General features: G+C 36.4%; 1 protein-coding gene across 9 annotated transcripts in view; it reads right to left on the minus strand.

Annotated features, from left to right (window-relative positions):
• Positions 1-18183, minus strand: part of WDFY3 (WD repeat and FYVE domain containing 3) — a 279105-nt gene that overhangs the window by 176567 nt on the left and 84355 nt on the right. For all 9 annotated transcript variants that reach the window (XM_047717875.1, XM_047717871.1, XM_047717877.1 and 6 more), the window contains one exon: positions 1476-1686. In XM_047717875.1, the coding sequence (XP_047573831.1) occupies positions 1476-1655 (180 nt within the window). In that variant the 5' untranslated portion in view covers positions 1656-1686. The remainder of the gene's footprint in view (positions 1-1475; positions 1687-18183) is intronic.

An 18183-nucleotide genomic window follows, 5' to 3' on the forward strand; every position in this document is an offset into this window, starting at 1 on the left:
TTGCCAGAGTCCCCAAAGTACATATCCAGCCAAATCCTGTACCCGAGCTTCTAACTCTGCTTACTGAATACATTCACTTGGGAAGCGTGCAAATAATTCAACTGAATCTATCTTTTAAAATTTTCTTTCTGAGCAAATGGGAAAAACAATTCCCAATTAGTTTCCCAAATTAGAAACCTAGTAGACAGCTTACCTTGCTCCCTTCTACTCTCTTATTCTATTGCTTAAGATACTTCATTGGCTCCACATGCCTCCCGGAAAAAGTGCTGACTTCTAATACAATATACAAACCCATCATGATGTATCTCCTATCAATTCTGACAGTCTGTTTTTTTTGTTCCTCCTTGATACAAAATCAACTTCTTTGGACTCCTTATAGATGATGGCACATATTAAAATATTTGTTGCTTTTTATCTTGATTCATGCTTTAATCTCTTACTCTAATTACCTTCTTGGTTAATCTGGTCCAGTTAATTCCAATTGGGCTAATGGTTATCATTTAAGGCCTCAAGAATCACATCATATTCTCTCTCTCTTTTTTTAAGATTTACCTATTTATATGACAGAGAGAAAAAGAAGAGTATATGCACACACGCATGTGAGCAGGGAAAGGATAGAGGGAGAGAGAGAGAATCTCAAGCAGATTCTCTGCTGCTCACAGAGCCCAATGCAGGGCTTGATCCCACCACCCCAGATCACAACCTGAGCCAAAATCAAGAGTTGGGTGTTCAATTGACTGAGCCACCCACATGTCCCTACATCACATTCTCGAAGGAGACCTCCCTTCCCCAATCCCCACAGACTTTTAGACAACTTTCTTTCAAGGGGTGCCCTTCAGTGCTGAAAAAGCTAAAAGCAGCAGCAGTGACTGGCAGTGAAGAGCAGTGGGGTCTAAAAGCCTCTGGAACTACCTAAATTTTTGAACTATGTACTTGTACACCTTGGATAAAAATATAAAAATTAAATATTCCCACCAAGACTGCTACACATGTAATCAACTTCACGAAATACCTTTAAAAATTAACTCTATTTAGACTCTCTTGGGCCTGTAACTACAAAATCTCTTACAGAAGACCTGCCAAACAACAAAGCAAACTGAGATGATTCCGTGAAGTATACAAAATATACTTGGGCAATTACATTCTTTGGTGCAATAAACCATCATTTCAAAAAAATAATGGAAATAGCAAATGGTAATTTATAACCCATCCCTCTTCCAAAACTCAACCATTATAGGAACATTTTACAGAATGCTCAGTCTTCCTTTTATCTGTTAGAACTAAATGGAATTCACTCCGACCAGGTCTCAGATAAAGTTACATGGCTCACAGTAAATTGAAAGGAAGGAAAGAAAACATCAAGCTTCTTAAACACTCCTTCTATCATTTCTTCCTCTCTGTGATTAACTCTAACCTTCAAATTCCTGCAGTGTTAACCAATCCTGGAAAGCATGGCCTCAGCAACATGGGCTTACCCTGTTAAACACTGGCAGCATCATGTACAGCTTCTCCTCTTGTTCCTTCTGAGTCATGTGCCGGGGAGGATGACACAACTCAGTGAAGAGACGGCGGAGGTGCATCAGTCCTAAGGCATTGTCCTGGGGGCTGCACTCCTCCTGCCTCGGTCGCCCCATGATCCTCTTCACCATGTTCATCTTGGCTGGTTGGTGATAAACACTTCTGATTCTGTGGGAAGATGTTCATATGCAGACAGTCAAAATGTCAGCATCCTGACTGGGTCAAGAGCTTAGAAAAAGCCAGGAAAACATATTTTCCTACTTCTTCAAACAGAAAAGGTAGAGAGGCAAAACTAATTTTGATTAAGCCTCCCTAACTGACAAATTAGGAATCATGGCACCCAATATTCCTACTGGCTTTGGCATAATTTGTATAAAATGTAAAACATTAAGTGTAAAACATTAATTGGACAAGTATCAAATGTTCCTAATTAAGTTAGTCATATGAAGTTCAACAAATAAAGGGGCCAAAGATCTCACTACTAATACATTGCTTAATAGCTGAACATAGGTAAAAAGAATGAAGAATAGAAAGTTCAACCTCATCTCAAAACAACAACAACAAACAAAACAAAACAAAAACCTTACCCTCTAAACATGAAGTTTTCTCTGTTTAATTATTTAATTTTTATTCTAGAAGAACGATTACAGTTTAGGTACCTGTTTGAAGAGGCTAGTTTGCTACAGTTTGAAAACATGCAAATTAAAATGAATACATCCCAGTATATTTTACAAATCATAAGAAGACAGTAAAAACTTTCATTTACCAGAAGACCACTTTTTCAAACTATAGTTTGAAACCCTTTGGCAGGTCACGTTAATTCATTTAGTGGATCATGATGACCATTAAAAAAAAGAAGTGAAATAGAAGATACTGGAATACATATAGTTAGGGTGATTATTATTTCATGAGACTTATTTTAGGTAATTCATACATACTACATCACAATGTAAAATATACCCCTGGTTAGAGTTGCAGTTAAGAAATAACCAAACCAACCACTGGTTTAGAATATGTACAAAAATCAATAACACAAAGCATTCAGAAAGCATCATCAGCCCTTTTCAACCACCACTAACTGTGCTAGCAATTAGCTACTTCAAACACAAAAAGAGGATATTTTACAAAGGAACCAGGAAGGCTGGGAGGACATTATGAATATACAGAATTTAGATAAAAGGCAATTTGCTTTTTAATCTGTAGAAAAGCAGGAATAACCTGAAGATTACGTTTTAATTTCTCTGTATAACCACATAAGCCAGTAATGTCATTTCTTAAGAAATGAAAAGATTACTGCAAGGCTAGAGCTTTACTTACTAAACATCTGTCTACTGATTTTTAAAACTCTAAGAAGAACTGGCCTCTTAAATATGCTTGCCCTTGAGAATTTTGAGTGAATTCCATATTTGGCCCCGGGGTTCCGCTTATGCGCTCTAGCCGACTGCAACAGGAGGCCAGGAGATGACTCATCTCAAGTGAGGAGTAGAAAGACACTGCCTAGAGCCCTGCCAGGGGCTCCTCTGGGCTGAGGGACCGCTGTCTAGAGGGTCCAATCCCGGGGAAGAGTACGCAGAAACAGGAAAAGGCCAAAAGAGCCTCTAAACCACAAAATGACAAACAAAATGTAGTCCAGATCAAAGCTGTTTAACATATTTCATCCTGGGAAAATATTTAAGTCCTCCAACTATAAGGATTTCAACAAATACATTCAAATCACCTGTATGCTCTTTATAGTCCCAGAGAGCCCCAGAACAAAAATAAAACTTGAAGTAAATTACAAAACTTTTGATAATTAGCTGACATTTTAGATTATGCTTATCTGTTCTTTTCCCTTAGCCCACGGCTAGAGTTCCTAATTTAGACAGTCCTGGAGAAGATTTAGGAGAGTCACGTTCCTCTAACACTTTGAAAAAATTTTTAAGATATCCCAGCTTTCCAGAGGTCTGTGTCATTTTTTTAAAAAGTCAACTATCACTCCATATTAGAGTTACAAAGCCCTTTCAGACCTCCTCTTCATTCTACCTTAAGCAAGCGGGTAAGAGAGGATTAAAGACCTTTAAATAAGGCCCTCTACTTTTAAATACCTCTACCTTTAAATAAGGCCCCAAGACAACAGCAACTCGCTCAAAATCTCACAGTGATAAAGAACTGGATGAGAATCCAAACCTCCTACCTCATAGTCAAGTGTCCTTCCCATTTACTTATATATTCACATGCCTTTTTTTTTTTTTTAAAGATTTTATTTATTTATTTGACAGAGAGATCACAAGTAGATGGAGAGGCAGGCAGAGAGAGAGAGAGAGAGAGGGAAGCAGGCTCCCTGCTGAGCAGAGAGCCCGATGCGGGACTCGATCCCAGGACCCTGAGATCATGACCTGAGCCGAAGGCAGCGGCTTAACCCACTGAGCCACCCAGGCGCCCCACATGCCTTTTTTTTTTAAGATTTTATTTAGAGGCACCTGGGTGGCTCAGTTCTCTTTCTCTCTGTCAAATAAATAAATAAATAAATAAAATCTTTAAAAGAAAAAAATATATTTATTTACTTATTTGACAGAGAGAAAAGAATACAAGCAGGGGAGCAGCAGGCAGAGGGAGAGGGAGAAGCAGGCTCCCCGCAGAGCAGAGAGCCGGATTCGGGGCTCGATCCCAGGACCCTGAGATCATGATCTGAGATGAAGGCAGATGCTTAACTGTCTTAGCCACCCAGGTGCCCCTTTAAGATTTTATTTTTAAGTCATCCCTACACCCAACGTGGGGCTCAAACTCACAACCTTGAGATCAAGGGCTGCATACTCTACTGAGCCAGCCAGGTGCCCCTTACATGCCTATGTAATTACAGAGTTCTTGGAAACCGTAATTCGAGAATATTTTTATTTAGCACCAAATAGCAGTTAGAATGGGAAATAAATCTTTTTGATTTTTCTTAAGATTCAAACTAATCAACTTTCATAAAAAAAAAAAACCACATGATCATATAACAAACATTAACTAGATGTGAAACTATTGTACCATCGTTATTTAATATTTGTCTGATACAAAAGGATATATATCAAAGAGCAAAGTGAGTTTACTGGTATTTCTCACTTACTCTGATAATCTCAGTGATGGAAAAAATTCAGATTCCTCCCTTTCTCCTTACTTATTTAGCAAGAAACATTTAAGCATATCAGATTGCTGGATCATTCCTTTGTCCCCACTCCAATATTTATATTTAAGTAGTATTCAGACCAAGAACTATTGTGTTTTAAATACTCTTCAGCAGTGAAAGACTAAAAAGAATAAGCACTTTTCAGGCAAACTTGTAAAAACATCCACACGACACAGGTAACTTCAGGTGAACCCTCTTGAATCTTGGGTTTCTCTTAGTTTGTAAAATCTTTCCTCATAGCCTTTCTGTAATGCATACATAAAAGAAGTTCATTTCTATTAAGTGTCAAGCACATTAGCTACTTTCAGTAATTCTTTCTTCCTTTGAGCCTAATCATGAAACATTTAATCCTTTTCATTTACATTTTTAGCTATTTAAGCAAGTAAGGAAAACAGCTTAAGCCTTTATAGTATTATGTTTTAGAGACTTACACAATGATGAAAGATGAGCAAAATATTTATTTCTTCGTTAGATGCTGAATAAGACTTATAAAGCAATATAGAAGAGATATACATAATAATAATAATAATAATGACAAACCACAGAATGATTATTTTGGGGACAGTGTTATTAGAGGTTTTCAAAATATTTATAATGATTATTCTCTGTAAGAACTAGTTTTCTAATACAAATCCTATTTTGTTTCACAAGAGAAAAGTGTTTGTACTGCCATAGTGCCAATAGGGGGTTATTTAAATAGCAATGAGATAATTACTGCAATGAGCCCAAGACAGTATTTCTTACTCTAATCTCGTGTTTAATGTTTGAAAACCCCAGACACTTTAACCTTCTCTGCCCAAAATTCTTTAAAGAGTCTGCCATTATTTAAATTACAGAAGGGTATAAAACAAGTAAATAGCCTAAATTTTAAAAATATATTTGTCAAGTAACTAGCTGCCTTTGAGTAGCTCAGCGAAAAGCTTAAAACAGCTTTCCTTAAAAAAAAAAGAAAAAAAAATCATTTAATTCCATAAGAGAAAAATAAATAGCTCACATGGCTAAGGGAAATCTTATTTCTTCAAAGAACTACAAGTAATTTCTCAGATTTTTTATTTTGTTCTTAAACCTTCTGGGGAAAAATTCTATTTTTTTTCCTCACTGCGAAGAGCAAAAGCAAAACTTCTCACACTTTCGAGGAGTGAAGAGCAAATCTTGGAGAGGCTCCCAACAAACTGGGTTTATCACCCAGTAATCTAACATATATATACTTTGAAACAGACCTAGGACACCTTGGTTGCTTAGTCAGTTAAGCGTCTGCCTTCCACTCAGGTCATGATCTCAGGGTCCTGGAATCCAGTTCAGAATCGGACTCCCTGCTCAGCTAGGAGTCTGCTTTTCCATCTACCCCTCCCCCATGCTTGTGCGTGCTCTCTTTTCTCTCTCTCTCAAGTAAATAAAATCTTAAAAAAAAGAAAGGAAGGAAGGAAGGGAGGGAGGAAGGAAGAATTTAATTCTGCCTGTTAAAGTCTTAAGTTTTTTTTGCCTTACTAGAACTCAATCATTATCAGATTTTAGCCTCATCTATAATACAAGATCAGCCACCTCATTTATATGGCAAAATACAATTACTTAAGACCTATTCCCAATATGCCCTCATCCTTCCCATCCCATCTGTACACTCATCATGCACACATATACTGAACTAGACAACCTCTCAAAGCATCTTTTTGGTGTGCTTAATTTTCTCTCTTCATAGATAAAAGCATATTCCAAAGTCAAAAGCAACTCATTTACATTTAAGAACATTTCCCTTAATATGATTTCCAAGTACAAGTAGCCACCGTTGACATCTCCCTGACACCTTTCTCAAACCCCTTCTTCTAGCAGCTTCAACTGCTGTTTTGGGAGCTCCAAAAGCAAATTTAATAGTTAAATTTTGACAGTTAGTTTACTTGATAAGATTAATATACTATAATTAAATTACATTATGGAATAAATAAACTTCTGTAGGCTGATCTGAAATCCCCAGCATTCTCTGAAAGTATAATTTTATGCTAATTGTTCCAAATTTTGTATAAGATCTGCAAAAGAATATTTGTAGTGCAATGCTTTCATAGTTGATGATTACCTAATATGGACACATTTTTGCATTCCACACACTTCCACTAACTTCTAGTACGAGTCATTCAGCTCAGTGATCATTTATCAGTATCCTCAGTGGATGGCACAGTGCAGGGGAGACTGACCTCAGAAGTGAGATGCATATTAGCAAGCTGAAAACTTTCAGGGCCATACCCTCCACTTACCCCCAATAGAATCTTCCCTATTTCTGAAATTTCAATTGTGAAATCTCACTTTGAGAACCTAATTTTCAATCCATCTACTTTTCTCACTCCCTTAATCTGTGATCTTACTAAAAATGATCAGGTCAGAAAACTGTATATACATTAAAAAAGGAGGAATGTCAGAGAAGAATAAATAAACATAAAATAAAATTGTATTTTTTTATTCAAGTATAATTAACATACAGTGTTATACTGGTTTCAAATATAAAATACAGTGATTCAACAATTCTATACATTGCTCACTGCTCATCAGGATTAGTGTAATTTTGATCCCCATCACCTATTTAGCCCATCCCTCATCCACTTCCCTCTGGTAAGCATCAGTTTGTTCTCTAGAGTTAAGAGTCTGGGGGACACGTGGGTGGCTCAGTGGGTTAAAGCCTCTGCCTTCAGCTCAGGTCATGATCTCAGGGTCCTGGGATCAGTCCTGCATCAGGCTCATCAGGCTCTCTGCTCCGCGGGGAGCCTGCTTCCCTTCCTCTCTCTCTGCCTGCCTCTCTGCCTACTTGTGATCTCTGTCTGTCAATTAAATAAAATCTTTTTTTTTTTTAAGATTTTATTTATTTAATTGACAGAGATCACAAGTAGGCAGAGAGGCAGGCGTGGGGGGAGGAAGCAGGCTCCCTGCTGAGCAGAGAGCCCAATGTGGGGCTCGATCCCAGGACTTGGGATCATGACCCGAGCCGAAGGCAGCAGCTTAAACCACTGAGCCACCCAGGTGCCCCCAAATAAATAAAATCTTAAAAAAAAAAGAGTCTGAGGATTTTTCTTTTTCTCTTTTTGTTTCTTAAATGCCGCACATAAATGAAATCATATGGTATTTGTCTTTCTCTGACTTATTCACTTAGCATTATATTCTCTAACTCCATCCATGTTGTTGCAAATGGCAAGATTTCATTTGTTTTTCTGGCTGAGTAATATTCCACTGTGTGTGCACCCCCCACACCCCCCTACACACAACAGGTCTTCTTTATCCATTCATCTATGGACGGACACCTGGACTCCTTCCATATCTTGGATACTGTAAATAATGTTGCTATAAACAGAGGTGCATATATCTTTTCAAATTAGTGTTTTGTTTTCTTTGAGTAAATACCCAGCAGTGAAATTACTGTATCATTCGGTATTTCTATCTCTAAGTTTTATGAGGATTCTCCATGCTGTTTTCCATAGTGGCTGCATGAGCTTGCACTCCCACTAACAGTGTATGAAGATTCCCTTTTCTCCACATCCCTGCCAATACCTGTCAGAATGGCTAAAACCAAAAATACAAGAAATAAAAAGTGTTGGTGAGGATACAGAGAAATATCAGAGATAAGGAGGGGTATTACATACTGACAAAAGGGTCAACTCTCCAAGAAGAAATAATCCTTAATGTGTATGAGCCTGACAACCTACATGAAGCAAAAATGGATAAAACCAAAGGGAGAAAGAGACAAATCCACTGTTAGAGTTGAGACCTCCTATAATAAAGGACAGATCAAGTGTGCAGTAAATCAATACAGATAGTTTACTGAAGAGTAGGATCAATCAATGGGCTCTACAGCTGATATTTATAGAACACTCCATCCAATAAGAGAATATATATTCTTCTCAAACTCTCATAGCATATACTTCAAGACAGATCACACTCCGGGCCATAAATACACATTAACAAATTTAAAAGCAGAGAAATCATACAAAGTATGCCCTAAGATCACAATGGCATTAAACAAGAAATCAGCAACAAAGATAGCTAGAAAGCCCCGAATACCTAAAATTAAGTAATATGCCTTTAACTAACACATGTAAGAATGTCAAGAAAAATGTACAAACATTTTGAACAAAATGAAAATACAACTTATCAAAATGTATGAAATACAGTGAAAGCTGTTATAAGAGGGAAATATGTAGCACTAAATGAATATATTACAAAAGAAAAAAGATCTAAAGCCTTTCCAACTTTTCTCCACCCATACCTTGTCTGGCACAGGTCTCCCCACTGTGCTTTCACACTTCTGTGCCTCAGTACACCCTGTACCCTTTCGGGGGGGGGGGTCTTCCCCCTCCAGCTAATCTGCATTTACCTAATTACTAATCATTCTTTAAATCTCAGGTCAACTGTCCCTCCTCTAGAAAGCATTCCCCAATCTCCCAGTTTGACAGAGACGCTCCCTTCTTTGTCCCCACACAATCCTGTGTGTATCTTTATCATAGTATTTCTCACAATGTTACGTAACTTTTGTTTTTCCCAACACTGGACAAATTATACAAAATTATGGACGGCAAAGATCATGTTGTATTCAACTATCTCTTCCAACAGTTAACACCTGGCAAAGAAGAAACAGGCAACAAATGATTGATAAATGAGTAAAAAGTGATCAATTAAAGTTTATAAGATGAATGAACCAGAGGCAGCTCAAGCCAAAGATAAGTTAAGGTGATTTAAAATAGGCCAAAAAAGGGGGGAAATTTTTCTCTGAATTCCTTATCTGTTTATTTTAAACTAAGAAGGCTTAGAAGACAACTTTGTTCTTTATGGTTTGTCTGAATTCAATTTTATTTACTTGAAAAAGTAAACCATCACCATATGATCATTTTTGGTGAGAGATGTTGGGTAACCCAAAATGTATTTTTTTTTAAAGTAGTCAGGGGAAACTGATGCAAATTCAAAAAGTAAGAACTATGAATGTGAAGGCAAGGGCAGAAGGGATCAAAATCACCACTAACAGAGTTGGTTGGTAAGCAGATGATGACAGAACAAAAGGCAGTGAGCCAGACTCTTCCACAGGGAATTGAGGCATCAACAATGATCCTGAGGACAAGGAAGATCCAAGGGAGGAAGTCAGTTTACCACCGGCAACAACAAATCACTCCTGCATGGGCCGGAGTATACTCTGTGATCCGAGTGATGGAAAAGAAATGACAAACGCCAAAGATGGTGCAGAACCGTATCAGTAAAGTCACACAAATGAAAAAAATAATGGTATCAATGAAAACAAGAATGGCTTCTTCACAGACTGATTATACAGTATGAAGGGCTGTCATTGTGAATTCCTATACCTTTATTTTTCTCAAAGTATCAGAATTCATACATTCAGATAAATTTTACTCTGCCCACCACATAATGATGCTAACATGGTTCAAAATACTTTCTTAAAATTCCTCTTCAAAGTTGCTTTCAGAGTATTTTATAAGCTGTATCTAAAAATCAGTGTCATCATTTATCATGTTTTCCCAAAAATGGAGTTACCCAGCTTGCCCATTTGCCTTAGTTTCTAAACTTCCTCCAAATAACATTTGCCTATTACTAAATATCAGATCCTTTCAGAAGATTGAAAAATCACCACTAATAATCAAAAGACTGCACTTCAGACAGCGCAGCTGATTATAGCGAAAATATCCTACTAGTTTCAGAGCAAAGGCAGGTATCTGTCTACTATATGCAAGGCACTGTGAGAGTACCAACCCCCCCCTCGGAGCAGCTATATTTGTTTTTCTAAAATTCCTAACAGATCAGTACAACTTCCCTTCAAACTGACATGACTGCCTGCAGGGGAATAGAGTCAAAACCCTTTGCAAGACAGAAAAATGTTTCTCAAAATCTGTTATGCATCCAATTTTGCAGTTTTGTCTTCTGCAATATCCCTCCCTCATTCTATGCTCACAGAACACCACCTAACCGCTGTTCCCTGAACGTGCCATGGAATTTCAAATCCTTCATGCTTTCCCCCCATGGTTTTTCCACTGTCTGAAATGGCACCCTCAGCCTTTTTTGTTTTTAACTGCCTAGGAACCTCTCATGGATAGTTCATGATCTTAATCTTAAAACAATTTAAACATACCTCCATGGTGGTAACAAAAATCACACATTCAATTAAGTATTTATCAAGACGTTCCCCACCTCACCCGAGTCTCTTCTGTTCCAGCAACCTAGTTCAGTAGCTTATATTTGCCATGTCCTTGCCACTAAAACAATTAAGACAGCAATTTGAAAAGCAAGACTTTAAAAATATTTATAAGAAAATGTTGGAAAGTATCTTTATAACCTCAAGGTAAGGAAGAATGTCTTCATAAAAAAATTACACACAGAAAATGAACCTTATCAAAATTAACAACTTTTGTACATGAAAAAATCAACAGAAAGTAAATACGAGCCACAAATTGGGAATGAAACATCTGCAATATCTGTAAATGAACAAAAAAGCACTCAATCTAAAATATATAAAGAATGACTACAAATCACTGAGAAAAGTAAACCACCCAATTAAAAAAAAAAAATGGGCCGGGAAAAAAAAAGGGGGCAAAAGACAAGTAAGCATTTCACAGAACAAGGCAAACAAATGACCACAAATACAAGAAAGGCTGCACAACCTGGTCAGTAATAAAGGAAATAAAAATTTATAATGTTCTGACAGCTTTTTGTGCTCTGTGGTATGAATGTATGTCCATTTCCCTTTGTGTTTATGCCACTGACTATCATCTACCCACCCCAAGTCCACAGGACACATTCCCAACACCCAGAGAAACACGCACTAGGGATCCACATAAAGCTCTGCCAGGGGTGAGCCTGCAGTCAACAGCCAATAACCTAGTCTGATCATACCTGAGGCTATTTCTCAAAACTATCACAAGTATAGTAAAAACATCTTAGTATTTAGGGTGATTATCTACAGGGAACAGGCAGTTCCACCACCATTTCTATACACTGAACCTAGTGTGAGGTTAGTGACCTACATATTTTTCTAAAAAAATAGAACTACCAGGGCACCTGGGTGGCTCAGTGGGTGAAGCCTCTGCCTTCGGCTCAGGTCATGATCTCAGGGTCCTGGGATGGAGCCCCATATTGGACTCTCTGCTCAGCAGGGAGCCTGCTTCTCCCTCTCTCTCTCTCCCTGCCTCTCTGCCTACTTGTGATTTCTGTCAAATAAATAAATAAAATCTTTTAAAAAAAAATAGAACTACCTTATAGATTTTAAAAATAAAGCTATCTTATAGATTTTTAAAATATATATATATTTTTATATTCAACTTTTTAGTGTTTGTCACATACCTCACATACCAAACATGAATAATAAATGTATTATGGATGGCTAAGTGGATAGTTAGGTAGATAGAGTGAGGCAAGATATCTTCCTGCTGACACTAACTTTTCCATAAACTCCTCTATCCAAATTATTTTAAATACTCTTTATTCATTTAAGAGATGTATATGAATGAAAACACGAAATTTACAAAATCTGTAAAGAAACACACTTTAAGATATAAAAGGTGGTACCGATATGAATCTTTTGGACAAAAAATTACTTATTGCCAGATATAACCTTTTGCTAGCCAGAATATTATTGCTTCCCTTCTAATTTTTTCTTGCATTATTCTACAAATGAAATATAAAAAGGTACTTAAATCTCATGACTAAGGGGTACATTCTCACTAAAGAGGTCAAAGAAAGGGAGTTGAGGAGTGAAGGGGTAGAAGGAGAGGAGAAAAAAATAAGAAAACTATATTTCTCTATCCTTCCAATACCAACATGTAAGAATGATTGCCACAAATAGCCATGTCCTAATTACATCATTTCACTGTTGATCACATGTGGCCCATTTTAAAAAATGCCTTTGGGGAAGAATAAGAGGAGAAATGCTATTCTTAACAGTTAGCTATTTAATATATTCTGTAAATCCATCCAAAATATTGACAATAATGTTTTAAATATATTGCCTTTTATTCTAGAGAAGTAAATTACTAAAGTGAGTAATTTTGCAGAGTATAACTCAGTTTACCATATTTTTCTTATAATAATTTCATCCTCCTCACAGTAGGAATGCCATGTAGTAAAACATATAAAATATTCCTTAAAGAAACTGGCACTGACTGACGATGGATTGTGGTGAGATCACTGTTCGTAGGTTTGTTGATTTTTTTTTTTTTAACATTCCATAGTAAAGCCTAACTTCCATTGTTTTGGGGAAACAATCTTAAAAAAGCACTGACTACTCTTTCAGGACCAGAGGATCAAGCACACCCAGCATTATTCTCATTCTGCTCATCTCCTTACCCTTTTATCCAGTTAAACTCTCAAATGGAGCTGGGGAACAAGAGTACGGGCTATACAGTGGAAGTCTCCTAGCTCTGATACCTGCTAGTAGACTTAGCATTTGGAAGTTAAAATTATATATATTAAGTATTTTATTTCAAATGTCTAGGCTTTTTCCTTAAAAGGAAATATAACCTATAATAAATAAAATTTTCTATAAATGAAGGGGGTAAAGTTTTATCTTCTTACCTAACTTCTTTCTACAACATACATGTAAGTTTCTAAAAGTCACAATTTGATCGTGCAACATGTTCTAGGTAGAGAAGTGCAGCATACAAAGACTGAGGATTCAAGTAAATGTAGATTACCTTTCAACTCTTTCAATTACCTTTCAATTCTTTCTGAATTATAAATATAAAAGAAAGTTATTCTACAGTCATTCCAAGACATTTTAGTTGATTTTGTTAAAAGGCAAAACTTAGCACTTCAAACAAATGGGGAAAAGAAGAGACCCATAAAGCTATTAAAAGTAATATATATATTTAAAGAAACGGACTTGGAATTCTAATACAATTATATTTAAAGAAACTGATTCAGAATTTCCAATACAAATGTTTCATGGATCATGGTTACTAGTTGAAGTGTTAAACATAATATAAATGTCTTTAAGAAAGAGGTAACAATGGAAATTGTTAAAACTTAATGAAACCTGAATGTTAAATTACATAATTTTAAATTTTGAAAATAATCCCTTGCCAAATCATGGTAATAAAACCAGTAGCTGACTGACATAAGAATAAACAAACCAAAATGCAGGTGAGAGAGGTCAGAATTATGCATGTATTAGAAACCTAACATATGATACAGGTCACAGGAAAGGATGTGATTCTTAATGTAAGTGGTACTGACAATTGGCTTCTACCTAAAGCCATATACAAAGGTGGCCTCAAGGTGGATTAAAGACCCAACAGTGAGAGGTAAAACTATAAAGAGAAGAAAATGAGGATATCTTCATGAACAGGTAAGAATTTCTTAAGCACATAATCAAAACTTACATAACATATGCAAAGATAAAATGAATGGGATCATATCAAAAATTAAATATTCTGGGGCCCCTGGGTGGCTCAGCTGATTAAGCATCCAACTCTTGTTTTTGGCTCAGGTCCTGATTTCAGGGTTGGGAGATGGAGCTCTGCACTGGGCCCCATGCTAGGCATGGAGTGTGCTTAAGTTTCTCTCCCTCTCCCTCTGCTCCTCCTCTTTACCCCCTCTCTTAAAAAAGGTTTTTTTTTCTTTAATATTTTGGCTCAGCAAAAAACATGGTGAACCAAGCAAAAAGTGAGGTAACACAACAGGAAAAGATATTTGAAATGTGTACAATCGTACAGATTATAATTTAGAATTTACAATCAATCAATCAATCAATCGCAAACTCAAATCACCAAGAAAAATACAACAATCCCAAGGGGGTGGGGGAGGCGGAGAACAAGCACTCTAAAAGGCCAAACAAATGAAGAGATGTTTTAATTTACTCAGTATGCAAAGAAATACAGACTAAAATAAGGAAATGCCACTTTATACCTCTTAGATTAGCAACAAGCAGCAAGTTAGGAAATGCCGCATGTTCTTGGACATGTGGACAAGACCCAAAACTGTCTGGTAGAGGATCTAAACAAAGGGCAATGTGTGGGGTGTTTTTTCATTTTCTTAAAATTCAGGTATAACTGACATACTGTTACATTAGTTTCAAGTGCAACAATTCCATATATTACTCAGTGACCACCACAAGAAGTGTATTGATTCTTGATCCCTTTAAACTATTTCACCCATCTCCCTCCACCCCAACTCCCCTCTGGGTGAACTACTGTTTCCCTACATTTAAGAGTCTGCTTTTTGTCTTTTTAATTTGTTTATTTGTTTTGTTTCTTAAATTCCACATATGGCTAAAACCATATGGTGTTTGTCTTTCTCTGATTTATTTCACTTTGCATAATACCCTCAAGGTCCATCCATCTTGTTGAAAATGGCAAGATTTCATTCGTTTTATGGCTGAGTGGTATTCCAGTGTGTGTGTCTACACACACACACACACATACACACCACGCCTCCCTTATCCACTCATCTATCAGTGAATACTTGCAGCGCTTCCATATCTTGACTACTGTAAATAATGTTGCAGGAAACGCAGGGCTGCATATATTTTCAAATCAGTATTTGTGTTTTCCTTGGGTAAACACCCAATAGCGAAATTACTGGATCATCTGGTATTTCAATTTTTAAGTTTCTTGAGGACTCTCCATACTGTTTTCCACAGCAGCTGCACTAGCTTGCATTCCCACTGTATATGAAGATTCCCTTTTCTCCACATCTTCACCAACATCTCTTATTTCCTGTGTTGCTAATTTTAGCCATTCTGACAGATGTGAGATGGTATTTCCATCATAGTTTTGATTGGCATTTCTCTGGTAATTAGTGACAGCATGTTTTCATGCATCTCTTGTCCATCTGTATGTCTTCTTTGGAAAAATGTCTATTCATGTCCTCTGCCTGTTTTTAATCATATCTGGTTTTTGGTGTTGAGTTGTATAAGTTTATATATTTTGAATATTGATCCCTTATTGGATATATCATTTGCAAATAAATATCTTCTCCCATTTAGTAGGTTGTCTTTTTGTTTCATTCATGGTTTCCTTTGCTGTGCAGAAGCTTTTCATTTTGGTGCAGTCCCAGGAGTTTAACTTTAGAAGGGACATATCCAGAAAAATGCTTCTACAGCCAATGTTGAAGAAATTATTGCCTATTTCCTTCTAGGAGTTTTATGGTTTCAGGTCGTACATTTATGTCTTTAATCCTTTTTTTTTGGGTGCATGGTGTTAGAAACTGGTCCAGATTCAGTCTTTTGCATGTAGCTATCCAGTTTTCCCAACACCATTTGTTGAAGAGACTATCTTTTCCTTAGTGTATATTCTTGCCTCCGTTGTCATAGATTAATTGGCCATATAGTTGGGGCTTTATCTGGATTCTCTATTCTTTTCTATTAATGTGTCTATTTCTGTAACAGTACTATACTGTTTTTGCTATACTATAGCTTTGCAGCATATCTTAAAATTTGGGATTGTGATACCTCTAAATTTTTCAAGATTGTTTGGCTACTTAGGGTCTTTTGTGCTTCCACACAAGGATAACTTGTTCTAATACTCTGAAAAATGCTGTTGGTATTTTGATAGGGATTACATTAAATCTCTAATAATGCTTTGGGTAGTATGGATATTTTAACAATATTGATTTCTCCCATTCCATGAACATGGAATATCTTTCCATTCATTTGTGTCTGCTTCAATTTTTTTCATCAGTTTATAGTTTTAGAGTATGGGTCTTTCACCTCTTTGGTTAAGTTTATTCCTAAGTACTTAATTATTTTTGTTGCAACTGTGAGACAGTTTTCATAATTTTTCTTTCTGCTATTTCATTTAGTGTATGGAAATTTAACAGATTTCTGTATATTAATTTTGCATCCAGTGACCTTATTGAACTCATTCTGTCAGTTCTAGTACTTTTTATGGTGGAGTCTTTAGGGTTTTCTATAATATTAAATCATGTCATCTGCAAATAGTGAAAGTTATATTTCTTCCTTACCAATTTGGATGCATTTCTTTTTCTTGTCTGATTGCTATGGCTAGGGCTTCCAGTATTATGTTGAATAAAAGTAGTAAGAGTGGACATCCTTGTCTTGTTCCTGACCTTACACCTTACAGGATAAGCTCTCAGTTCTTCATCATTGAGTATGATGGTAGTCTTGGGTTTTTCATATGCGGCCTTCATTATGTTGAGGTATGTTCTCTCAAAACCGACTTTGTTGAGAGGCTTTCTTTTTTTTAAACCAGGAATGGATGTTGTACTTTGTCAAATGCTTTTTTTCTGCATCTACTGAGATGATCATATGGTTTTTTATCTTTTCTCTTATTAATATGATGTATCACCTTGGTCAACTGGTGACTACTGAACTACCCTTGCATTCTGGGAATAAATTCCACTTAATCCTGCTGAATGATTTTTCAAAAGTATTGCTGGATCTGGTTTGCTAAATTTCGTTGAAGATTTTTGCATCTATTTTCATCAGAATTATTGGCCTATAGTTCTTTTTGTAGAGTTATGCTGCCCTCATAAAATGAATTTGGAAACTTTTCTTCTTTTATTTTTTTGGATAGTTTGAGAAGAATAGGTATTAACTCTTTTTAAATATTTGGTAGAATTCCCCAGCCATCTGGTCTTGGACTACTATTTGTTGCAAATTTTTTTATTACTGATTCAATTTCATTACTGGTAATTGGTCTGTTCAAATTTCTTATTTCTGATTCAGTCTGCAGAGATTGTACATTTCTAAGAATTTATCCATTTCATCTAGGTTGTCTAATTTGTTGGCATATGATTTGCCTTATATTCTCTTATAATTCTTTGTATTTCTGTGGTTGTTATTTCTCCTAAGGGGCAGTTTTGCATTACTCAATCTTGCCATTTTGCTTCTCAGTATATACTCCAAAGAAATTCGAATGGGTAATAACTTACAAAAAGATGTTTACTATACTATTGTTTGTGGAGACTAGAGGGCTGGAGGCTATTTACAGGTTCATCACTGCTCATCACCAAAAGGAGTAAGTTAAACAGGACTGGTACACAATCTTATATATTCATTTAAAAGTATACGTTTCACAGAGGTGCATCATAAAAATATAATGATGAGTGAAAGGAACTAAAAATAGGAAAAGTATATACTACAATACCATTTTTTTAAATTTTATTTATTTATTTATTTGACAGAGAGAGAGAGACACACACACACACACACACACACACACAGTGAGAGAGGGAACACAAGCAGGGGGAGTGGGAGAGGGAGAAGCAGGCTTCCTACAGAGCAGGGAGCCCGATGAAGGGCTTGATCCCAGGACCCTGAGATCATGACCTGAGCTGAAGGCAGACGCCCAACCACTGAGCCACCCAGGTGCCCCACTACAATACCATTTTTTAAATTAAAAATACATGCACATAAAACAAATATTTAACAAGAACACATACTATCTAAAGAGAATACTAAATGCCTCAAAATTATTGTGCCTGTCCCCCATTAAATTACAGGTCTTTAAAGGAAATAAATGCTTTGTATATACTTCTGAATTTAGTTAAATAAAAACCAACAAACTGCCATTTTATGTAAGAAT

The sequence above is a fragment of the Lutra lutra genome, chromosome 2, assembly GCF_902655055.1.
Source record: "Lutra lutra chromosome 2, mLutLut1.2, whole genome shotgun sequence".
In the NCBI taxonomy this organism is placed as follows: domain Eukaryota; kingdom Metazoa; phylum Chordata; class Mammalia; order Carnivora; family Mustelidae; genus Lutra; species Lutra lutra.